The sequence below is a fragment of the Cygnus olor genome, chromosome 10 (genome assembly GCF_009769625.2).
Source record: "Cygnus olor isolate bCygOlo1 chromosome 10, bCygOlo1.pri.v2, whole genome shotgun sequence".
NCBI lineage: Eukaryota > Metazoa > Chordata > Aves > Anseriformes > Anatidae > Cygnus > Cygnus olor.
In genome coordinates, this window is record NC_049178.1 from 10068946 (window position 1) to 10092871 (window position 23926).

The 23926-nt window shown below is 63.5% G+C and overlaps 1 protein-coding gene across 1 annotated transcript in view; it reads left to right on the plus strand.

The window, feature by feature from the left end:
* Positions 1–1233: 1233 nt before the first annotated feature.
* The window catches only part of CELSR3 (cadherin EGF LAG seven-pass G-type receptor 3), a gene marked incomplete at its 5' end in the record, with an annotated part of 34873 nt that continues 12180 nt past the window's right edge, over positions 1234–23926 (plus strand). Inside the window, 31 exons of the mRNA XM_040569127.1 lie at positions 1234–4099; positions 8843–9475; positions 10584–10806; positions 10939–11054; positions 11362–11450; positions 11672–11829; positions 12039–12202; positions 12374–12499; positions 12843–13012; positions 13199–13384; positions 13512–13622; positions 13872–14040; positions 14306–14447; positions 14625–14745; positions 15028–15211; positions 15301–15402; positions 17498–17592; positions 17806–18015; positions 18464–18647; positions 18809–18958; positions 19291–19471; positions 19705–19872; positions 20217–20343; positions 20501–20707; positions 20793–20967; positions 21171–21283; positions 21569–21648; positions 22278–22404; positions 23092–23205; positions 23323–23459; positions 23555–23661. Coding sequence (XP_040425061.1) covers positions 1234–4099; positions 8843–9475; positions 10584–10806; positions 10939–11054; positions 11362–11450; positions 11672–11829; positions 12039–12202; positions 12374–12499; positions 12843–13012; positions 13199–13384; positions 13512–13622; positions 13872–14040; positions 14306–14447; positions 14625–14745; positions 15028–15211; positions 15301–15402; positions 17498–17592; positions 17806–18015; positions 18464–18647; positions 18809–18958; positions 19291–19471; positions 19705–19872; positions 20217–20343; positions 20501–20707; positions 20793–20967; positions 21171–21283; positions 21569–21648; positions 22278–22404; positions 23092–23205; positions 23323–23459; positions 23555–23661 — 7735 coding nt within the window. The remainder of the gene's footprint in view (positions 4100–8842; positions 9476–10583; positions 10807–10938; positions 11055–11361; positions 11451–11671; positions 11830–12038; positions 12203–12373; positions 12500–12842; positions 13013–13198; positions 13385–13511; positions 13623–13871; positions 14041–14305; positions 14448–14624; positions 14746–15027; positions 15212–15300; positions 15403–17497; positions 17593–17805; positions 18016–18463; positions 18648–18808; positions 18959–19290; positions 19472–19704; positions 19873–20216; positions 20344–20500; positions 20708–20792; positions 20968–21170; positions 21284–21568; positions 21649–22277; positions 22405–23091; positions 23206–23322; positions 23460–23554; positions 23662–23926) is intronic.

Here is a 23926-nt window from a genome sequence, read left to right on the forward strand (position 1 = left end):
ACGTTCTGGTGGGGAGGTGACAGCGCCCGGTCTCCGATGCTGGCCTGAGGGCTGTGACACTTCCCCAAAGTAGGTCAGGCTGTCACCGGGCCAGGGCTGCTGTGCCACTTGCTGTTAGGCTAACAGGGCTGGGGCAGGCACCCGGAGAATGTGAATCCCCCCCCAGGCAGTGCACGCACACAGCTTGGTGCTGACACACACTGGCCCATTACAAGCTCTCGTGCCAGCTTCTCCAGGGCTTAGAAACCTGCACCCACCACATGCTGTCCTGAGTGGTGGTGGTTGTGCTTGGTGCGCGCAGGGTCAGGGGCCAGAGGTGGGTTTGACACTGGGGTTTGCGCTGCAGCAGCAGTATGTGGGGTGTTGTGACCCCATCTGCAGCCGGTATGGGGCTGCTGAACCCCTCTGGGGACCCAAACCCCTTGGTGGCCCCCAGCCTGCTGTGCCCAGGGGCTGACAGCATCTCCTCGTCTTCCTTCAGGTGTGTTGCCCAGCTCAGCTGGGCTGTGCACGGCAGCACTGGGTGCACCCAGGGTGCTCCCTGCCCACTTCTCCCCACACACCGCTCCCTCATTACTCTCACCCCGATGTGTCTCTTTCTTCCCCAGTGCGCACCCCATAACCTGCACCTCGCACTTCCAAGGTGCTGGACGCTAACGGGACCATAAAGCCCATTACCGGGGAGCCCATTACAACCGTCAGCATCTCAGGCCGCGCTGCTTGGCACCGAGAACGAGGTGACAACGAGAACGAGGGCTTTCGGTTCGGCAGAACACGGGGGCCGCGAAGCCGACGATCTCCCCGCCGCCCGCCCTCCTCAAGATGGCGGCGGCGGGCGGAGCGGGGCGGGGCGGCGGGAGCCATGTTGGGGCTGCGGGAGGAGCCGCCGCCACCCCCGGCCGCGGCGGAGCGGAGCGGGGCGGGGGGCGCCCATCGCCGCCGCTAGGCGGGGGCGGCGCTGAGCCCAGCCGCCGAGCGCCCGGCCCGGGCGGCGGCCGCCGAGCCACCATGGCGGCGGAGGAGCAGCAGCAGCAGCAGCAGCAGCCGCCGCCGGCCGCCCCGAGCCGCCGCCGCCAGCGGGGACCGCCGCCGCTTCTCCTCCTTCTCCTTCTGCTGCTGCTCCCTTTGTTCCCCCCCGGGCTGGGGGCCGCCGCGCCGCCGGGCAGCGGGGGGTGCCCCGCCGCCTCGCCGTGCTGGGTGGCGGCTGCTGCCGCCCCCCCGGGGCTGCCCCCGGGGCCCCGCCGCCGGTCCCCGCAGCGCTGCCCGCCCCGCAGCGCCCCGCCGCCGCCGCCGGCATCGCGGGGGAGGCGATCGGCCCCCAACCGGCACCCGCTGTTCCCGCAGTACAACTACCAGGCGGAGGTGGCCGAGAACCAGCCGGCGGGGACGGCGGTGGTGGCGGTGGCGGCGCAGGACCCCGACGGGGGCGAGGCGGGGCGGCTGGTGTACTCCATGGACGCCCTGATGAACAGCCGGTCGCGGGAGCTCTTCAGCATCGACCCGCGGGCCGGGCTCATCACCACCACCCAGGCCCTCGACCGGGAGAGCATGGAGCTGCACTACTTCCGAGTGACGGCCGCCGACCACGGGGCGCCCCGGCTGTCCGCCACCACCATGGTGGCCATCGCCGTGGCTGACCGCAACGACCACGACCCGGTCTTCGAGCAGGGCGAGTACCGGGAGACCATCCGGGAGAACGTGGAGGAAGGCTACCCCATCCTGCAGCTGCGGGCCACCGACGTCGACTCGCCGCCCAACGCCAACATCCGCTACCGCTTTGTCAACGAGCGGGCCACCCACGCCGTCTTCGAGATCGATCCCCGCTCCGGCCTCATCACCACCAGCGGGCCGGTGGACAGGGAGAAGATGGAGAGGTACTCCCTGGTGGTGGAGGCCAACGACCAGGGGAGGGAGCCGGGGCCTCGCTCCGCCACCGTCAAGGTCTACATCACGGTGCTGGACGAGAATGACAACACCCCACAGTTCAGCGAGAAGCGCTACATCGTCCAGGTGAGGGAGGACATACGGCCCCACACGGAAATCCTGCGCGTCACCGCCACGGACTTGGACAAGGACAACAACGCACTCGTTCACTACAATATCATCAGCGGGAACAGCCGGGGCCAGTTCTCCATCGACAGCGTCACTGGGGAGATACAGGTGGTGGCCCCACTGGATTTCGAGGTGGAGCGGGAGTACGCCCTGAGGATCCGGGCGCAGGACGCAGGGCGCCCTCCCCTCTCCAACAACACCGGCATGGCCAGCATCCAAGTGGTGGACATCAACGACCATGCCCCCATCTTTGTCAGCACCCCCTTCCAAATCTCCGTCCTGGAGAACGCTCCCCTCGGCCACTCCGTCATCCACATCCAGGCCGTGGACGCGGACTACGGCGAGAATGCGCGCCTGGAGTACAAACTGACGGGGGTCTCGGCCGACACGCCCTTCGTGGTGAACAGTGCCACAGGGTGGATCACAGTCAGTGGGCCCTTGGACCGGGAGTTGGTAGAGCACTATTTCTTTGGGGTAGAGGCTCGGGATCACGGCTCCCCGTCTTTGTCTGCGTCTGCCAGTGTCACCATCACGGTCATGGATGTCAACGACAACCGCCCCGAGTTCACCCAGAAAGAGTACTTTATCCGCCTGAACGAGGATGCGGCTGTGGGGACCAGCGTCCTCAGTGTCACAGCAATTGATCGGGACGTGAACAGCGCCATCACCTACCAGATCACGGGAGGCAACACGCGGAACCGCTTCTCCATCAGCACGCAGGGTGGGGTGGGGATCATCACTCTGTCCCTGCCGCTGGACTACAAGCAGGAGAGGCGCTACGTGCTCACCGTGACGGCCTCCGACCGCACCCTGCGTGACAACTGCCATGTTCACATCAACATCACCGATGCCAACACGCACCGGCCCGTCTTCCAGAGCGCCCACTACTCTGTGAGCATCAACGAGGACCGTCCTGTTGGCAGCACTGTGGTGGTGATCAGTGCCACGGACGATGACGTGGGGGAAAACGCCCGCATCACATACTACCTAGAAGACAATGTCCCTCAGTTTCGCATCGATCCAGACTCCGGGGCCATCACTCTCCAGGCAGAACTGGACTACGAGGACCAGGTCACCTACACGTTGGCTATTACTGCCAAGGACAATGGGATCCCTCAGAAAGCAGATACCACCTATGTTGAAATCATGGTGAATGACGTTAATGACAATGCGCCCCAGTTCGTCAGCACTCATTACCAGGGCATGATCTCTGAGGACGCACCTCCCTTCACCAGTGTGCTCCAGATCTCTGCCACTGACCGGGATGCCCACACCAACGGGCGAGTGCAGTACACCTTCCAGAACGGGGATGACGGGGATGGAGACTTCACCATAGAGCCCACTTCAGGCATCATTCGCACCGTCCGCAGGCTGGACCGCGAGAACGTCCCTGTCTATGAGTTGACTGCGTACGCTGTGGACAGGGGCATCCCTCCTCAGCGAACTCCTGTCCATATCCAGGTTACCATTCAGGACGTGAATGACAATGCCCCTGTCTTTCCAGCCGAAGAGTTTGAGGTCTTGGTAAAGGAGAACAGCATCGTAGGCTCTGTCGTGGCCCAGATCACAGCCATCGACCCAGATGAGGGACCCAATGCCCAAATCATGTACCAAGTTGTGGAAGGCAACATCCCCGAGATATTCCAGATGGACATCTTTTCTGGGGAGCTCACAGCCTTGATAGATCTGGATTATGAGACAAAACCAGAGTATGTGATTGTAGTACAAGCCACCTCTGCCCCTTTGGTCAGCAGAGCCACGGTCCACATCAAACTCATTGACCAGAACGACAACAGCCCTGTTCTCAAGAACTTCCAGATCCTGTTCAATAACTATGTGTCCAATAAGTCCAACACCTTCCCCTCAGGGGTCATAGGGAAGGTCCCAGCATATGACCCCGACGTGTCCGACCGCCTCTTCTACACCTTTGAACGGGGAAATGAACTGCACTTGTTGATTGTAAATCAGTCGAGCGGGGAGCTGAGGCTGAGCCGCAAGCTGGACAACAACCGTCCACTCGTGGCCTCCATGCTGGTGACCGTCACAGGTAGGCTGTGAAAATCTTTAAATGCCTTGTTGCTCTGGGGTGATAACGCCTGCGGGCTTTGCATGGTCCTCATGGGCAGCCTGTTCTGCACCTGGGGTGTTGGGGACTGGCAACAAGGTTTGGATGGGGACTTGCTTCAAATCGGGAAATCCCAGAGGGTCTGGGAATCATGGAAGGGGAGATGTGCTGTACGAGAGCGTTTTGCGAAGGGGGCTGAAGTTGGTCGTGGTCTGTAAGAACAAAGCATCGTTACTCGGCTGCGAGGATCGCATGCAGCTGCCAGCGAGGCACCTTTGGAGGTGCTGTCACCGGCAAAGCTGTGTCGTGGGGTGCCGGCCAGGCGAGCAGCGGGTTCTCGGGGTAGCCGCTTCTCCCCGTGCCCCTAATGAGCCTTCTCCCTGCCGGCAGCGGGTGCGCTTCCCGGCCGTGCCTGGGAGCGACGAAGCCGGGCTGCTGGAGGGTGCTGTTAGCAAGCAGCTCGGGTCTGGGTGCTGGCAGTGGTACCTAGTGGTGGCTGGGGCTTCTAAAATGCGGTGCCGCCGTTCTGAAGCCAACTTCGTGTTGCGGGTGACGGCTGTAACAGACCTCAGGTGCTTAAAACTCTTGCATCGTGTGTGTTGCTGGGGTAGCTGAATGCTCATGGTAGATCCCCAGGGTTGTTTGGGGAAGCGCTAGGGTTGCCTTCAGCCAAGCTGGGAATGGGGTGAAGATGGACAGGGCTGGTCTGTGAGCGAGCGGGGTCTGCACCTGGAGCCCCCCGCTGCCCAAGCTCTGCCGGTACCACGGGCCTTTCTTTGCCTGCGGATGTGTGATCTGAAATGGAGGCATCCATCCATCCCTCCCTCCATCCATCCATCCCTGGCTGAACTGAGGAGCAGTGCTGGGGGAGGGAGGGCAGGAGCCCTTTTCGGAGGGACCAAACACCAAATTCCCGAGCGTGCCTGGGGAGCGGTGCGTTAAAGCGCGGTTCTCCCCTGGCCGCCAGCTGACACCCTTCCACCCGCTCTCCATCCAGCTAATTGAGCAGGGGGAGGATTTCTTTCAGAAGATGGAGCGATGGAAGCAGACCTGCTCAAGGCAATCCGGCATGGCCAGCTCCAGCCTGTCGGTGGATCGGGGCTCTTTGGGGACTAATTGTAGCCGCACGGCTGGCTGGCACCGCACGCTATGTGCTATATGCGTGCGGGTTGCCGGAGATGGGGGCTGGTTTTGACCTTTCCAGCTTCTGCCCCGGTGTTTACAGGAGCCCTGCCTCCTCACGCACTTAACCCCGCACAAAGGCAGGAGAAAATCACGTCCTGAAGTCCTGCGCTGAGCCGCCTGGCAGCGAGAGGGCCCCTGCAATTAGCGTGTCGTCATCTTCCAGCGGGAAGGGAGAGTGCGAGAGGTGCGCCGGCGGAAGGGAGGATGGAGGGGAAGAGCTGTGCCGGGGGGATGTGTGCAGCCAGGCAGTGGAAAGCAGGCCTTTTGTTGTCTTTGGTGGAGCTGCAGGGGTCTGGCTTGGGTTTTTCGTTCTTTACCATCAGAGCTCCCAGCCGACAGCCCCCGTGCTGTGGCTCTGTGCAGGGGTGGGGGCTTGCAGAGAGGATGGCCGGGTGGCCCAGACCCGGCTGCATTGTCTGCCCGGCTGGCTCCTGCCTCCTGCGGGAAGGTGACAAAAGCACATAGCTGGGTGCTGCAGGGCTCAGCACCCAAGGCACGGGGTCCTCCGCAGCGGGAGCCTCGTAGAGGCAGGGGGCCACCAGAAACCGGCCCCTTTCTGGGGGACCGACGGCCTCAAAACTGCCTGCAGCTCCTCGCAGACGTGCGAGCACTGACGTCTGCTCTAAACAGCTGTGCCCACGGCCAGCAGCGCGGTGTGAGGTCGGTGTGTGGCTCAGGGCTGGAGAGGTGCTGAGAGGAGCCCAAGTGCTTGTCCTGGTGTCCCTCCGTGCTGGCCTGGGCTCCTCCTGGCTGCTGGGCAGGTTTGACCTGGTCCTTTCATTCACCCACGATGTCTCCTGGCAGGGAGGCTGCCCCCCAGAACACGTGTGTCCCCACTCCTGTGTCTGAGCAGCTCAGAGCCTTCATTTCAAGTCAGGGATGGGGTCCCAGGGCTCTTCTCTCGAGGAGCACCATCCAGGAGCCTCCTGCCCTGTTAGGTCCATCACAGCTGGAGGAGCTGACCATGAGTTAGGGTGGGAGATGTGGGCTTCCTTTCTGGTTAGGGAATGGTTTTGGAGTTGTCCTGAGGCCTGAGGGATGGAGGAGAGGGGCTGAAGGCCGCAGCGTTCCCTGACAGTGACGGGGACCCCGAGGTCCTCGGGGTGGGTGTGTGGGCTGGATCCCGTGCCTTTGTGCCACGTAGGAGAAAGGGGGTGACAGGAGGGATGCGGTCTGGCCCTGGCTGTATCTGCCCCCCCTGCTGCTTTTGGAGCTGGTGGGCATCACACTTGGACACGCAGCCGTGATGACCTGGTGCTGCTCGGCACCGGGGTCGGAGCCTCCCGCGGCCCCTCTCTCCCTGTAGGCATGTTCTGGGGCTCCTCGCTCTGCCACATGAATATTCACCAGGCACCAGCTCTCCAGCCCCAGGATTTAATCAGAAAGGGTGAGCATCCATGATTAAAATGCCTCCCAGGGGGGTCGGCGCCTCCAGCCAGCTTTGGGCTTTCTTTTGGTAGCCTTTTTTTCCTTCCTTTTTTTTTTCTCCTTATTTACAGAGGGTCATTCTCCCAGCCATCTGCTTCCCCTTGCACGGAGCCAGCGGGGAGGCAGCCCTGGGTGCGGGGTGGAGGCTGGGCAAGGAGTTACGGGGGAGAGCTGTGCTGCTGGGGCAGGACCTCACACCGCAGGGGGATTTGCCCCCCGTCCCTGTGGAGGATGGCACTGGAGGTGCCAGGCACCCCGCAGCACGACCTCTTCCCAGGCTGCAGCCTCCATCCTCCTCGGAGACTTTGCTGCTCCTCGGCCTGCCTTAGACCTTAGCGTGGCGTTAGCTGAGGCTGAATAACGGCCATAAATCAGGCGGATGCCTGCCTGCCGGCTTCCACGTCAGCGTGGAGCAGTTTGATTTCAGAGGGAAGCGCCCCCCCTTCAGCAGGAGATGAGCCCCTGGGCAGCTGCTGGCACCTCTGCTCGCCCGCTCCCAGCCCCGCACCTGCCTTATCTGCAGAGCGCCAGCCCTGGGATTCGCGGGGTCGCTGGAGAGCTGTCACCTTCTGAAGACGGAGCGAGAGAAAAGGGAGATGTTTCGGGCCTTAAATCTTCCAGCACCGCAAACTTCAAAAGGGGCTGGGGGAGAATCAAAAGGCTTTGCAGCGTGTGAAGCAGCGAAGGCGGCGTGGCAGCGAGGATGGAGCTGTGGCGTGGGCAGGGGGTGGAGGCTGGGTCCCCAGGGGAAGGAGGTGGCTTGTGTGGTGTAAATGCTGTTTTGGGGTGGTGGTGGTGATGGAGAGCTGGCTTTCCAAAGAAACTCGGAGGCTTCAGGCTCCCTGGTCTGTGCGGGGTAGGAGAAGGAATCGTGGGTGACCACCACGTGCTGCTGACGCACATGGGGATGGTGTGAATGGGCTGGGAGGTGGCTCGCCCCGTTTCCTCAGGAGCGGTGGGGCTCTTGGTGAGCCTCATCAGATGTTTGTGGTGGTGGGCTCCCCGGGTGGGGTGCTTCTGGGGTGGCCCGAGTGAGGGGAGTGTTGGCTGTTTTGTGGGGCCAGCAAAGGGCCAGGCACTGGAGTTTGGGGCAGTGTAACCTGGTGAGGCAGGGGAACGAGCTGGGGTGGCTGTGTCTGAGCAGGGTTTCGGGCTCGCTGCCCTGGTACACCCCTGGCTCTCCATCCTGCTGGAAGAGGTGCTGCATGCAGGCTCTCCTAGAGAAAGTCGGAACATGGTCGCTTCTGTCTGTCTGTCCTGGCAGCCCCTGTGCTTCCACCCAGACGTGGCCAGCACTGCGTCACCGGTGTTTTGCAAAGTACTGGTGGCTGTGAGAGGCTCGGATGGCCATGTGCTGGGAGGCAACCCAGCACGTCACGGCAGGCCCGGTGGCTTTGCACGGGCTGTCCCCCTTCCCCAGGACTCATGGCTGTGGGTGCCGGTGGCTTTTCGGCATGCCTGGCAGGGGCGAAGCTGCTGCCAACAGCCCCAGCGCCGGCGGAGCGCAGGCACGCTTGGAGGTGGCTCACGTGGTGCGGGGTCCCAAGGGGCAGGGAGTTTGTTTCCAAGGAAAATAAAGATTAAAGGGAATTAAACAAACCAGAGATGGGCCCAGGGAGGAAGGGATGCGGAGCAGATGGTGAGAAGGGGGAAGCAGGGAGCTGGGTACAAAAGCCTCGGAGGCCCTGGAGGAGAGAGGAAGGAAACGGCAGGAAGAGAGCATGGGGAAAGGCAGCGTGCAGGGGGCACGGGGCGCAGCGGGGGCGGAAAACACCCCGGGCGCTGGCATCGGGCTCCAGTGTTTGCCCAACCTCCTGCTGGGACCTCCTTCTGCCTGTTTCTCACCACCATCCTTGCTGACGAGAGCTCAGTTTGCTGCCCAGAACCAGGATTGAGTGGAAACCTGGGAGTTATCTCAGTGGAGATCCTGGCGTGGGGGACAAAGCTCAGGCATGCTTGTGGGGACGCCCTGGGGCACGTGGCAGCTTGACGCTCCCTGGGCCCTGGCTTCAAGCTTCCTTAGCTGAAGACCTGGGCCTTCGGGGGCTGTTTTCGGGTGCATGGCCCGGGGTGGGAAGGAGACCTGCAGCGCGTCCCTGTTCCCTCCCCCAGATGGCATCCACAGCGTGACGGCCCAGTGCGTCCTGCGGGTGATCATCATCACGGAGGACATGCTGGCCAACAGCATCACGGTGCGGCTGGAGAACATGTGGCAGGAGCGCTTCCTCTCCCCGCTGCTGGCCACCTTCCTGGAAGGGGTGGCCACCGTGCTCGCGACGCCCAAGGAGGACGTCTTCATCTTCAACATCCAGAACGACACGGACGTGGGCGGCACGGTGCTCAACGTCAGCTTCTCGGCGCTGGCGCCGCGGGGCGGGCACTACTTCAGCTCGGAGGAGCTGCAGGAGCAGCTCTACATGAAGCGCATGGCGCTGACGGGCGCCTCCATGCTGGAGGTGCTGCCCTTCGACGACAACGTCTGCCTGCGGGAGCCCTGCCAGAACTACATGAAGTGCATCTCCGTCCTCAAGTTCGACAGCTCGGCCCCCTTCATCGCCTCCCCGTCCACCCTCTTCCGCCCCATCCACCCCATCACCGGCCTGCGGTGCCGCTGCCCGCAGGGCTTCACCGGTGACTACTGCGAGACGGAGATCAACCTCTGCTACTCCAACCCCTGCCTCAACGGCGGCACCTGCACCCGCAGGGAAGGGGGCTACACCTGCCTTTGCCGCCAGCACTTCAGCGGTGAGTGCCGGGCACGGGGGTGGGTCTCGGCCTCGCCGCCGAGGTCCGGCCGCGCTCCCCGCTCTCCTGTTTCCATGGCGCTGGATGCGCAGGGCTGAGGTTGCCATAGAAATGTGCCGTGCGGGGAGCTGGGATGGAGGGCTCCCGGGGACCTTTGGCAGAGCGGGAGGAGCGAGCTGGGCCTCGCCTGGCTGGGGTGCAGGGTCCTCAGCCCTCTCCCGCTGTGGTGGGCTGCGGGACTGTCTGAGACGCTGTTTTTTGGCCAGTGCCAGCTGGTGTGGCAGGGCTGCGCACCCCATGCTGGCACTGCGGGCGATGGGGAAGCTGCTGCCTCAGCCTCCCCGCTGAGCGTGGAAGGGGAGGCTGGGCCTCGCTGCCCCACTGGGCAGGATCCCGTCCTGGCTTTGGGGTAATGCCAGGGGCCAGCCAGCGCCTCACTGCCACAAGCCCCCAGCCAGGCTGCCGAGACCCGTGCTGGCCACCCTCAGCTTGGGGTCGGGTGAAGGAGGCCTGTGGCTACCAGGGAGGAGGAGGAGGAGGCCCTGCCCTGCCCTGCCTGCCAGGAGGGGTGCTGGAGAGGCAGGGGAGCGCGGCAGCAGATGGCTGCCTTGGAGCCACCGTGGCTCCTGGTGAGATAAGCAGAGTCAGTGGTAATTAACCCCTGGCATTTGAAGCGTGAACAGCCATTAGCAGAAGGGTTAATGAGCTCGTTTCCCTGTCACTTCGTGCTGTCTCTGCATCCTGCTTGGGTGCTTCTGAGCAAGTAACGGGAGCTGGGCCGGGGGTGTAGGACTGCAGCTGAGCAATTCATGGCCCTCTGTGGGGCCAGCACAGCCTCCTGTGCCACGCTGCTGCCGCATCAGCCTTGCCAGGGGCCTTTGGTGTGGACAGAGCCAGCTGAAAAGGAAAATCTGGCAGGCTGGGCCCTGGGGTCAGCTGTGGACGTGGGGGAGAGGAGTTCCCAGCCCTCTGCTGGAGCTGCGCGAGCCAGTTCATAGAAATCATTCCTGTCCTCTGCCTGCCCCAGCTGCCCCACACCTGGGCCTGTGCCCCAGGGCAAGGGTCGGCCGAGGGGACATGTCCCAAACCCCTTGTCATGCTCCCACAGGCGAGAACTGCGAGGTGGACAGCCGTTCGGGGCGCTGCCAGCCCGGCGTGTGCCGCAACGGGGGCACCTGCACCAACGGCGCCGACGGCGGCTTCCGCTGCCAGTGCCCGGCGGGCGGCTTCGAGGCGCCCTTCTGCGAGGTGTCCGCACGCTCCTTCCCGCCCCGCTCCTTCGTCATGTTCCGGGGCCTGCGCCAGCGCTTCCACCTCACCCTCGCCCTCTCGTGAGTGCTTTCCCTCCTCTGCTGGTCCCTCCTCGGGACCCTGTGTTACCTCGCCTCGTCCCAGTGCTGGGACAGTGGGGTTTCTACACGCGCCCCGTGCACACCCTGCACTCCCGCTCCCTCCCTGCCCAGGTTCAGCACGGTGGAGCCCAGCGGCCTCCTGCTCTACAACGGGCGCCTGAACGAGCGGCACGACTTCCTGGCGGTGGAGATCATCCAGGGGCAGGTGCAGCTGAAATACTCCACAGGTAGGCTCAGCCCTGCCTGTCGCGGGATGTGGGGTGTCACCGGGAGCTTCACTTCCAGCCTGGCCACGAGCCAGTCTGGGGATGAGGACCCTCTTGGGTGGGTGCTGGTTGTCCTCGTGGTCCCATTGCCTTTCCTGCCACGGGGGGTGCCAGGATCAGCAGTTAGTAGTGCTGGGCACAGCCTGCATGCAGGTCTCGGGCCCTGGAGCTGCTGGGCACCGTCCCAGGGCTGCTGTCCCCTACCCGGAGGGTCTGACACGCCGCAGGGCCACCCGGCTCCCCACAGCACTTATCCCTGTCTCCGCAGGGGAGTCCAGCACGGTGGTGAGCCCCTACCTGCCTGGGGGCGTGAGCGATGGGCAGTGGCACACGCTGCAGCTCCGCTACTACAACAAGGTACTGTCCCCTGCTGTCCCCCTGTGCGTGTGGGTCTGTCTGCCCGTGGGGCCACCCGCTTCGTCCTCACCTGCACCCACGTCGGGCACCGCGTGCTGTCCTCTGCCAGAGGTGTCCCTCGTGGCTCAGCTGCGCCCAGCCCTTTCCCTGCTGTAGTGTGAGCCGTGGGACGTCTGGCTCTGGGGGGCCGTGCGCTTCTGACACCCCGCCTTTGGTTTCAGCCCAAGGTCAGCGCCCTGGGGGTGGTGCAGGGCCCCTCCAAGGACAAGGTGGCCATACTGACAGTGGACGAATGCGACGCCTCGGTGGCCCTGCAGTTCGGCAGCGAGATCGGGAACTACTCCTGTGCCGCCGAGGGAGTGCAGACCAGCTCCAAAAAGTGAGTTCCTCGGGGGCTGCCGGGTGCTGCTGCAGTGGAGAGAGGAATGGGGCAATGGGGTCCCCTGCAGAGTCTGCCCTACATCTGGGGCAGCTGTAGCATCAGGGGCCCCAGCTGTGTGTGCCTGTCCCCAGGGATGTCAGCCTCCCAGCCCCTCGCCAAGGGAGCCGTCTGGCCAGCCTGTGGTCACTGGGCTTCTCTCCTTGCAGGTCCCTGGACCTCACAGGTCCCTTGCTCCTCGGAGGGGTCCCCAACCTGCCGGAGAACTTCCCCGTCACTCACCGGGACTTTGTGGGGTGCATGAGAGACCTGTACATAGACAGCAAACGCATCGACCTGGCCTCCTACATCGCCAACAACGGGACCACTACAGGTACCGGTGCCTCTGCCCCCTGCCAGTGCCTGTCTTCTGCCATAAGGAGCAGGGGCTGTGCTGAGCGGCTCGGTCTGCCCCTCGGGCAGTGGGGCAGCGGTGCCTCGCGTGTGGGCTGGAGGGAGGTGGTGACAGGGTCGAGGCTGACGTAGGCAACTTTGGTACCTCCAGGCTGCCACGCCAAGCACACCTTCTGCGACTCCAACCCCTGCAAGAACGGCGGCACCTGCTCGGTCAGCTGGGGGACCTACTCCTGCCTCTGTCCTGTGGGCTTCGGGGGCAAAGACTGCCGCCACAGTGAGTGAGCGGGCGGTCCTGAGCGCGGGCAGGGTGGGTGTGGGCAGGGTGGTGCTGTGGCAGCAGGGTAGGGGGTACGTGTGGGGTGAGCTGGCTCTGTTGTCCCTGCATTTACTGATCCCTGCGTAGCATCACCAGCTCTTGGAAAATGGAGTTGCTGTGGCTCCATGCACAGGAGGCATCAGGGAGGACAAGGTGGCTGCGTGCGGGTGCTGGTGCCACTGAGCCAGCAGCACGAGCTGCTTGCTGTCCATCCTCAGCCTTCAACGGCCCTTTGCCCTGCAGTGCATGAGGGCAGAAGAAGGTGCTCCCCATCCCTTCTCACCTCCACTTTCCTTTCCAGCCATGCACCATGCCCACTATTTCCAGGGCAACAGTGTCCTGACCTGGGACTTCAAGACGGACGTGAAGATCTCAGTGCCGTGGTACCTGGGGCTGGCGTTTCGGACGCGCCAGCCCGACGGGGTGCTCCTGCAGGCACACGCCGGCCAGTACACCACCCTGCTCTGCCAGGTAGGGCCTCAGCACCCGTACCATCCTCCCCAGGGGGGCTCTGCCCTCCTCACTGACCCCAGCCCAAGCAGAGGGTGGTGTTTGGCAGGGCTGGGTTTCCCTCCCCGTGCTCAGAGCGCGCAGGGAAGGTAGGATGGAGGCAGCTCACTTGGCTCACTGCTGCCTTTGCTGGTTCCCTCCCTGCAGCTGGCGGGGGGCCTGCTCTCCTTCGTGGTGAGCAGGGGCTCGGGGCGCAGCACCAGCCTGGTGCTGGACCAGCTGCAGCTCAGCGACGGGCGATGGCACGACCTCCAGCTGGAGCTGCGGGATGTCCGCAGCGGGCGAGACTCGCGCTACGTCATCACCCTCACCCTGGACTTTGGGCTCTACCAGGTACGTGCTGCGTGCGAGACCCCAGCTCCGGGACGGGAACCACTGGGGGATGCTTTGCCTGCACCCTCAGAGGGGGCAGGGATGGGATGGTGGCAGTTGGCCCACGTTAATCCCTTTTGTTCTGCAGGATACGGTGGTTGTCGGGAATGAGCTGCATGGCCTGAAGGTGAAACATCTGCACGTGGGGGGAGTCCTGGGCTCTGGCGAGGTGCAGAACGGGCTGAGGGGCTGCATACAGGTGAGTCCATTGCTCTGAGCCTTCCCTTTCAAGCGGGTCTGTTAGGTGGAGAGGTGGGAACGCAGGCCTGGGAGCTGCTGCCAACATCCATCCTGCTGGTGATGCTCCCCCTCTGAGCATTCAGGGGTCCGAGGTGCTGTGAGGCAGCCTTAAATCCACGGAGCGGGGTCAACGGGGAAGGGTGGCTGCACCCAGGGGTTGTGAAGTTAGGCAGACTGGAGCGTTGTGTGACTCTCCCCTGTGTTGCAGGGTGTGCGACTGGGTGACAGCGTCACCGGGACCGTGCTGCCCAAGCCCAGCCATGCCCTGAGGGTGGAGGCTGGCTGCAGCGTGCCGAGCCCCTGCGACTCCAGCCCCTGCCCAGCCAACAGCGTCTGCAAGGACGAGTGGCAGAGCTACTCGTGCGTGTGCCTGCCAGGTAGGGCCTGCAGAGCCCTGCCACCCCTTGGCTCTCCACACTGCACGTCTTCTCCTCTGCCCCTGGGGCTCCCACAGCCTGGCTGTGACTGCTCTCCTGCCCCTTCCTTGGGCAAGTTGTGTGCCCAGAAATCCCTGCCAGACATGCAGTGGTTTTTGTGGAGGGCAAAATCCCCCCTGAGCCCCTTGAATCCACTCCTGGGCTCTCCGGCCGCTCCTGTGGAGAAGGTGCTTTCCTTACGTGGTGCTCTCTGTCTGCACCTCAGGGTACTATGGAGGGGACTGCGTGGATGCCTGTCACCTCAACCCCTGCAAGAACAAGTCCGTCTGTCGCCGCAAGCCGGGCTCGCCCCTGGGCTACGTGTGCGAGTGTGCAGGGAACTTTTTTGGGCAGTACTGCGAGCACAGGTGAGATGCAGGGCGCACAGCAGGGCCTTGGCCTCCAGTGCCTGGCTCTGTGCTGCTCGCCCATCCCAGCTGTGTGACACCTCGCTGCCACCCTGCTCCTTGGAGCTGCTGGGCTGCTGGGAGGAGAAGGCCCAGGAGATCAGGTCGGCGTGACAGCAGGGACGTTTCTATCCCTAGGATGGACCAGCAGTGTCCGAAGGGCTGGTGGGGGAACCCCAGCTGCGGGCCGTGTAACTGCGATGTGAACAAGGGCTTCGATCCTGACTGCAACAAAACCAACGGGCAGTGTCACTGCAAGGTGAGGGGCAGCTGTGCCCGTGGGGACATGGCCCGCCTGTGCCTTGTCCCCTCCTCAGGCCTGGCAGCTGCCTGGGCGCTGCTTTGTGTGCTTGGCCCTTGCTCACCTCCTTGTGGCCCTCCTGGCCCAGCAAGGTGACGATGGGGCCAGCCAGCGGTGCTTGCAAGTGGGGATCTCTGTGACAAGTCCCCAGTGGACAGCCCTGGCTCCAGCAGTTCCCCAAGCACCTGCCTCGGCTGCTGTCCCCATGGGCAGTCTGACGGCCGTCCCCGTCTCCCCCAGGACTTCCACTACCGCCCGAAAGGCAGCGACACCTGCCTGCCTTGCGACTGCTACCCCGTGGGCTCCTCCTCGCGCTCCTGCGACAAGGAGACCGGCCGCTGCCACTGCAGGCCCGGGGTCATCGGCCGCCAGTGCAACAGCTGTGACAGCCCCTTCGCCGAGGTGACACCCAGCGGCTGCGAGGGTGAGCGGGGACGTGGCAGGGCGCTGGCACCACGGGACTGGGTGCGAGCTGCCCCGCCGTGACCGGCCCCGGGCCGCCTGTCTCCGCAGTGCTCTACGACGGATGCCCCAAAAGCCTGAAAGCAGGCGTGTGGTGGCCCCAGACCAAGTTTGGCTTGTCGGCTGTGGTGCTGTGCCCCAAAGGCTCCTTGGGTGAGTTGGGGATGCAGTGGGGAGGGGAGAATCCGGGTGTCGTGCGGGGGCTGTTGCAGCCCCAGCAAGGTCACCCCCTCGCAGTACTGTGCCGGTCCCGTTTAGCTGGGCTGGAGGGCTGGGAGCAAGAAGCTGGAGGAGAAAGTACCCAGCCTGAGGGCGAGCACAGGGGGCTGGGAGCAGGCTGTAGGGTCAATGCCGTCACCCAGCCTCTGTCCCCACCTTCTCCCTGCTGCCTTTCGATTTCATCGAGGCTGGGGTCAGGCCTGGCACAGCGAGCGCTGTGCGGGGAGCAGGCACGGCGTTTGGTGAGTGCCTCGGGTAGAAGTCACGGCCCCGGTTGGAGAAGGCTGTCCTGGGTGACGGCAGAGGTGCGAGCAGGGTGTCTGGGACTGCAGGGCAGCGCGAGCCCCAGGGGACAATACAAACCCTGTCCTTCTCCAGCCGTTCGCTCCGGGAGGAGGCAGGTTCGGCTCCTAACTGTTGTCGCTTCTCTCCCCGGTTCTCTCGCCATCCGTGCTCAGGTTTGAGGGGTGCAGGTAAGGTTGTTCCCACCTCCCTCCTCCCCTGCTCTAAGGACTGTGCCACGCGGCTTTCCCTCCCTGCTCCCTGCCTGGCACCCTGCACACCCCTGTGCTTTCCCTGCCGCTTCTGGAGCTGCCGAGTGTCTCCCCAACGCTTTGCCTGGCCTCACCGCTCCTACACGCTGCTTCCCTGCTCCCAGCACACTAACCAGCACAAACCTAGCTCCCGCTGTCCTTAGCCTGCAGCATGGGCTCTGGGTGGCCCCGGGGGGCTGCTGAGCGGGGTCTGCGCTCTGTGCCCCGGCTGGGATGGCTGCTGACTGTCCTGGGCTGCTTGCTTAGGCTGGGAGGGGAAGGAGCTGGTGATGAGCGCTGGATGGCAAGGTGGGGAGGAATGGCTGCGGGGCGGAAGAAGGGGGAGCTGCTTGGTGTGGTGGAATGGGGCAGGAGCTGTGCAAGGTCCCGTTCCTGCTGCCCAGCAGGCAAGGCAGAGGCACACGGGGGCCGGATTCTGCAGCTGAGCCTGGCCACAGGCATGGATGAAGGCCTGTTCTCTGCCGGGGGAAGGCCAGCAGCAAGGAGGTTTCTTTGTTCTGTTTGCCCCCAGCTGCAGTGGTGCTGGTCCCTGTGCTTATGCAGCTGGGGAGGGGGTGGTGGGGATGCACATTGGGGAGCTGGGGCTGGTGGGAGGGAGCAGGCTTGGCAATGGGGCTTGTCCAGGCAGGAGCTGGGCTCTGCCCCAGGCTCCCTCTCCCCTCCCTGGGCACGCTGCTGCCTTCTCCCAGCCACGGGCACTCGGTGAGCTCCCCTGCCCTGGCACCTTCCCCAGGAGGGACTGGTGCGCTGGGGTCACCCTGCTCCCTCGTGCTCAAGGCGTGCACGGTGATGCTCCTGGTGTGGGCGTTGGCAGTGCTCTTGGTGGTGTTAGCAGCCGATCCCGTTCCCTGCTGGTATCTCTGCTCCTGCCCAGCAGTGCTCGGGCCCCAGCCAGGGATGACGGGGTCTTGCAGCGGGTGCTGTACCCGTGCTGCCGGATGGGTTGTCCTCCACCGCCTTGGAAGACGAGCCCCTGGAGCAGGCTCACCAGTCCCACCGCAGGGCTCTTGTCCCGGGGCAGCTCCCCCATGCAGACAGGGGCAGCCCCTCAGCAGGCGTTGCAGACTGAGCCGGGGGAAGCCTGGGGCTGCACGGGCTTCTGTAGGTTGGGGTCAGATGTGTCCTGAGGACACGGACACGGCCCCACCAGGAGCCAGGGGGTTCACCCTTAGCCCTGCCACGTCACTTACTGCTCTTTACAACTCTGTGTGACGGTGCCTGCTGCCATGCAGGCTGCGTGAACCACACGAGGAACCAGCTCATGGAGAGAGGGGCTGGCAGCAGCTTGCAGAGGTGGCGCAGACCAGAGGTGATGCTGGTGCACAGCAGGAGGACAGCTCTGGGGTGCCACAGGCCCTCCCCATCACTCGCTGGTGCTGCTCTTTGGGGTTACCTGGTGCAGTGTTCTGCTGGGGGGCACAGGGGGGGAGCTGCATGTCCTGCACCCTTTGATGTGATCTTCCTCCCGGCTTCAGGCGCAGCCGTCAGACACTGTGACGAGGAGAAGGGCTGGCTGGAGCCAGATCTCTTCAACTGCACTTCGCCTGCCTTCAAGGAGCTCTCCGTCCTGGTAATGCACTGCTGCGTGTCCCTTTGTCTGTCCGAGACTCTCCCTGCCCAAGTGACCACCGCTGCGAGTGTCCTCAGCTCGTGCTGTGGTTTCAGAAGTCATTCCTGGGCACTGCAGGACCCGCAGCACCCCACAGCCCTCTCCCTGGGAGCTGCGGGATTCCCCGGGGAGGAACCACTGCAGGCTAACCCCCTCCTTTCTTCCTGCTGGTAGCTGGAGGGCTTGGAGAGGAACGAGACTGAGCTCAACACAATTGAAGCCAAGAAGCTGGCCCACCGGCTGCGGGCGGTGACGGACCAAATGGAGCACTACTTCGGCAACGACGTGCACATCACCTACCGCCTGCTGTCTCGCCTGATGGCCTTTGAGAGCCGGCAGCGCGGCTTTGGGCTGACAGCCACGCAGGATGCCCACTTCAACGAGGTGAGGCCTTCCCCTGCGTCGGGGCGGCTGCTGCTGCTGCTCCTCTGTCAGCCGCCCGGGTCTCTGTGGGGTTTGAGGAGGTTGTGAGGCCACTTCGGGGTGCTGGGCTCCCCAGCACTGCGCAGGCGTCGAGCCCCAGGAGCGAGACCAGCGGAGGCCGCCTGCGTGGCCAGGGCTGGAGCACAGGAGGGATGAGGAGAGGCAGAGATGGGTTTGCTCAACCTGGGGGAGGGAAGGCAAAGAGGGGTCTCAGTGCTGTCCCTAATGGGATGGTGCAGAGATGTCTCTGCAGGACACACTGGTGAGCATTGAGGTGGGTGTCCGTCGTAAATGAAACCACCACGCTGGGCAGAGGGGTACAGTGCTGGCAGCCTGGGGGGCAGGATGTGTCCCAAAGGCTCTGCTTCCCTCACCCCGTGCTCCCATGTGCCCCGTCACTCCCGTGCAGAACCTGCTGCGCGCGGGCAGCTCCGTGCTGGCGCCCGAGAACCGGGAGCACTGGGCCATGCTGCCGCACAGCGAGCACGGCAGCGCCAGCCTGATGGAGCAGCTGCGGGACTACTCGGGCACGCTGGCCAGCAACATGAAGCTCACCTACCTCAACCCTGTCGGCGTCGTCACCCCCAACATCAGTGAGTAGGAGCCGGCTGGCGGTGGGGCCTGGCCGGGGTGGTGCAGAGCTGTGGCTCCTGCAGTCCCTTTGCCAGAGACATCAAACCTGGGGTGCCCCGGAGCGTGGTTGCTCTCCAGGTGGCCATCCTAGAGTTGGCGTTCACTAACATCTCCTCCGCAGTGCTCAGCATCGACCGCATGGAGAACCACTCGCACATCCGCCGGCGCTACCCGCGCTACCACAGCAGCCTCTTCCGCGGCCAGCCCGCCTGGGACCCCCACACCCACGTCGTGCTGCCGCTGTCGGTGCTGAGCCCCCCGAAAGCTGAAGGTGAGCATCGCTTGGGGCACAGCGCGTACAGGCATGGCTTTCAGGGGATGCGTGCCCCCGCTGAGACCTAGCTCCTGATGGTCTCACGAGCCTGGAAGCCCTGCTGCTGCCAGCAAACGCCAGCACCGCTTTTCTCTGCGGTCCTCACCAGTCTTGGGTGAAGATTGTGGAGAAAAGCCCCCAGATCCCATGGGCTAGTGAACACGGAGGGCACTGGCTGCCTCCTTCAGCCTGGCTGTGGCCCAGAGGCCAGGGCACCGCTAGGGTCCCCCAAGAAGGCGCAAGGCCATGTGTGTGTGTGCCCATTCTTACCGTCCCCTCATGTGCCTCAGCTGCCCCCACCGCAGTGCCTACGCTTGGTGGGGGCGAAGGGAACTACACCGTGGAGAGCTCCTCCCCGAGGCAGGCGCTGCCGGAGCCCGAGCCCTCCCTCACTGTCATCATCCTCATCATGTACCGCACCCTGGGGGGGCTGCTCCCCCCGCGCTACCAGGTGGATCGCCGCAGCGTCAGGTACGTCCTCGTCCCCTTCACCTTCTGTGAGCACTGGCGGGGAGAGGCTGCCTGGACTCCCCCGAGTCTGGGTGTTGGGGCTGGGGTTTGGTCCTGCAGCACTCTGCCCCATGCTTCCTGACCCCTTGGTGTGGGTTGGGCAGAGCTGTTCCTCCCGAGGTGTCAGCACGGGGCCTTAGGGAGCCCTGCAGCCCCCAGGCACGGTGATGGCAGAGCTCTGTCGCTCCTTGCAGGCTCCCCAAGAATCCCGTGATGAACTCCCCCATCGTGAGCGTGTCTGTGTTCAGCAATCACACCTTCCTGCGGGGGCCCCTGGACACCCCTCTTGTACTGGAGTTTCGCCTGCTGGAGACGGCCAACAGGAGCAAGCCTCTCTGCGTCCAGTGGAACCACTCCAGCCCGTGAGTTGGGCATGACTGGGCTCAGCACTGCCCCACAAGCTGCTTGCTTTGAGCTGCTTTCCGCAGGCAGCTCCTAGTTCCCAGAGTCTCTCTGCCCATGACAGGCTGTGTGCCTGGGCAGCACTGGGATGTGGGGGTTTCTGCCCTCTCCCAGGGGCTTCATTCCTGCTGGTAGGGCATGGTGGGGTCCCTGCAGGGCTCTGGCTCCAGTATTTCAGCTGCGGGAGTGCAGCTGTATCTGCTGGTAGAAAAACTTTGCTGATGGTCCCTCTGCAGTTCCTTCCCCATGCACCATGCTCATCTGCCCTCTCTCCTAAGCGCGCTCTGCTTTTTGGTGGCTGCAGGACCAACCCGTCGGGCTTCTGGACAGCCAGAGACTGTGAGCTCGTGTACCGAAACACCACGCATGTCCATTGCCAGTGCTCCCAGTTTGGCACCTTTGGGGTTCTGATGGACAGCTCGCACCGAGAGGTAATCTCAGCCTGCAGGGCTGGGGGCAGCGGGGGGAACTTAGCCACCAGAATAAGCAGGCACGGGCAGAAAATTCCCTGTGGGACGCAAATAGTTTGAGAGCTTCCCACGTCTCCCCCTAACACTGCCATTTGCCTTTGCTTCTCTGCTGCTGCAGCAACTGGAAGGTGACCTGGAGACGCTGGCAATTGTCACCTACTCCTTGGTGTCCCTCTCCCTGGTGGCCCTGCTGCTCACCTTCTCCTTCCTGACCTGCCTCAAAGGCCTCAAGTCCAACACGCGTGGCATCCACTCCAACATATCAGTCACCCTCTTTTTCTCTGAGCTGCTCTTCCTCCTGGGCATCAACCGCACCGAGAACCAGGTCCGTGGGGTTGAACAAGCACACCCGTGAGGGCAATGAGCGCTGGCACAGCGGGGCTGTCTCTGAGTGGCTTTTGTCTCCCCAGTTTCTCTGCACTGTGATTGCCATCCTCCTCCACTGCTTCTTTCTCTCTACCTTCGCCTGGCTCTTCGTTCAGGGCCTCCACATCTACCGCATGCAGACCGAAGCCCGCAACGTCAACTTCGGGGCCATGCGTTTCTACTACGCCATCGGCTGGGGGGTGCCCGCCATCATCACCGGTAGGAGCGATGGAGATATGGATGTGATAGGGAGAGTGTGCAGGCACTGAGGAGTGCCGCGTTGTCCAGCTGGGGATGTGTATCACGGGCTGTTGCCTTGCTTCCTGGGGACAAACAATCCCTCGGTGCGTCTCTCTGTGGCCCCCTGGATGGGCACGGGGCGCCTGCTGGGTCTGGAGCCGGCCTCTCCCTTCCTTCCCCAGGGCTGGCTGTTGGCCTGGATCCTGAGGGCTACGGGAACCCTGACTTCTGCTGGATTTCCATTCATGATAAGCTGGTCTGGAGCTTTGCAGGCCCCATTACTGTCGTCGTTGTGGTAAAACCCTGTCCTGTTTCACCCACAGCCCTCTCCTACCTCCCTTCTCTGCACCACGGGCACTGCCTGCCCTTCTCTGTATTCTCCTCCCTCTGCTAGAGCCCCTCTCTCTGTCCCTGCTGGCTCCAACCAAACCTGGGGGAGGCCAGGGCTTGGGTGTTAAGGGGAAAGGAGGGGAGCTTCACATGGGCCTGGTGGACCTGGAATCTGCCCATGCTCTGTACTGGGTATATTGGGTCAGAGCCAGCCCTTGACACAGCTTCTAATCAGTGCCAACACTTTCAGATGAATGGGGTGATGTTCCTGCTTGTGGCCAAGATGTCCTGTTCCCCAGGCCAAAAGGAGACCAAGAAGAAATCGGTTCTGTGAGTATTAGTGGCCAAGTTCCCAGCAGAGCTCCCGTGGCTCATGGTTTTCAGCATTTTCAGTGATCATCCCTCCTCTTCCACCATCGCAGAGCGCATCAGTGTCAGCCTTGCAGCTGCTCTCCTCTCCACCTGGTGGCCATGTTAACTCTTCCTAAACTTTGTCCTTTCCTCCTGTTCCTTCATCCCTGTCTTCACACTGTCCTGACAGTCTGTCCCCTTCCCTGTCTGCCCTCACAGCCACCCGTCACATCTGCTCTTGCCAGCTCTCAGCGCCAGCTTCTTCTGCTCCTTAAATGCTCCTGGCAAAACCTTTCCCCACTCACCCTCCTCTTGGGCCAGCCCCAGAGCTTGGCTCAGCTCTCTGCGGCTCCAAATGACCTGTGTTGTTTGGGCCCTGTGTTTGCCACGTGTGATCCAGAAGGGAAGGCCCTGGGCACGGGGGGAGCAGAACTGCTGTGTGGCGACGTGCCTGCAGCGGGGAGCAGCCCGTGGTGCAGCGAGGAGGGCTGGGCAGGAGACACCTTCCCCTCTGGATCTCTGTCTGCGAGCGCTAGGCTGTAGATTAACAACACGCACTAACCTCTGGGTGTGTGTGTGTGCCTGTCTGTCTCTCTCTCTCCCTCCAGCATGACGTTACGGAGCTCCTTTGTTCTGCTTCTAGTTATTAGCACTACCTGGCTCTTTGGCCTCTTGGCTGTCAACAACAGTGTCCTGGCTTTCCACTACCTCTACACTGTCCTCTGCAGCCTCCAGGTAACTGCCCAGGCTCCACCAGGGGAGGCCTGGGGGGTGAAGGTGCTTTCTGTGACCCCCCACCCCTCTCTGGGGCTGCGGGGGGTCCCCTGCAGAGACTGCGACGGCCTTCAGTGAGGCTGGGGTGTGAGGGACGGGAGCACCCTGCCACCGAACTCGCAGCTCCTCCAGGCCCCGCGTGCCGCTGCGGGGAGGAGGTGCTGGGGTGGCAGGAAAGGCACGCGTGTGGGCACGAGGTGCTGAGCTCGGAGCTGCCACCCACGGGGCAGTGAGGGCCATCTCGAAGGGGCGTCCCTGCTCTCAGAGGGCAGAGCAAGAGAACGGCCTGCAAAAAGAGGTGTCACACCCCAAACATGACCCACAGCAACACCACGGCCACCACCACGGTCACTCTGAGGCTCCTTGCTGGGGATACCTGCGTGGGGCTGGTGGGGCTGCAGGGGACCTGCCGGCCCCTCCTCGGGCACTGCCTGCATGGGGGACTCAACATCCCTTTCTCCCGCACCCACGGCCACTGGCCCAGGGTCTTGTGCCTGTAGCTCTTGTGGGGATGACTCTTTGGGGGCCCAAGAGGGCCACCATGTTGGAGACCGGTGGCCAGCCACCCCTCCTGCCCCTGCTGCAGGGAGCACAAACCCGCTGCCAGGGGCTCCCCACAGCTCGCAGGCTCACTCTGTCTCCCCTCAGGGCCTGGCTGTGCTGGTCCTCTTCTGCGTGCTGAACGAGGAGGTGCAGGAGGCCTGGAAGCTGGCCTGTCTCGGCAAGAAGGGGCAGAGCGAGGAGGCTGCTCGGAGCACGCAGGTGGGGGAGAGCAAGAGCAGCCCCAGCTGGGCGCCTGGAGGTGTGGGAAGGAGGGAAGGTCATCCCCTGGGCTGCGTCTCCTTAACAGAGCCCGTGCTTCTCTCCCTGCCTTAACAGGGCCCCAACGCCTACAACAACACGGCGCTGTTTGAGGAGAGCGGCCTCATCCGCATCACCCTGGGGGCCTCCACCATCTCGTCGGTGAGCAGCGTGCGCTCTGCCCGCACCCACTCCAGCCAGCGGGGGTACCTCAGGTAGGGAAGCGGCACGGGGCTCCGGGGTGCGCAGAGCACCTGGGCAGAGCCAAGGGCTCGTGGCAGTGTCACCACTCGGGCCCTGTGTCTTTCAGAGACAACATGACGGCACGTCAGGGCTCGGCCCTGGATCACAGCCTGCTGGGTCACGCCGGCCCCACGGACATCGACGTGGCCATGTTCCACCGTGATGCTGGGGGAGGTAAGGCTTTGGGACTAAGCCAGCACACCCTGAATTAACTCGGGCTTAAAGAAATCATTCCCTGGGTAGGCTGCGACTGCGTGGTTATGTCCTCCAGCCCGTGTTTGGCTGGGACTCCCAAACAGGCTGCAGATATGAGGGAGAGGCAGCACCTGTGTCACTTAGCGCAGCCTTTCCCTGGACAGATAGGAAAGGGCATAATGAGCCTCCAGGGAACTAAAGATGGAGGAGGCAAGAATTGCCCTGGGAGCTGTCGAGGGGTCCC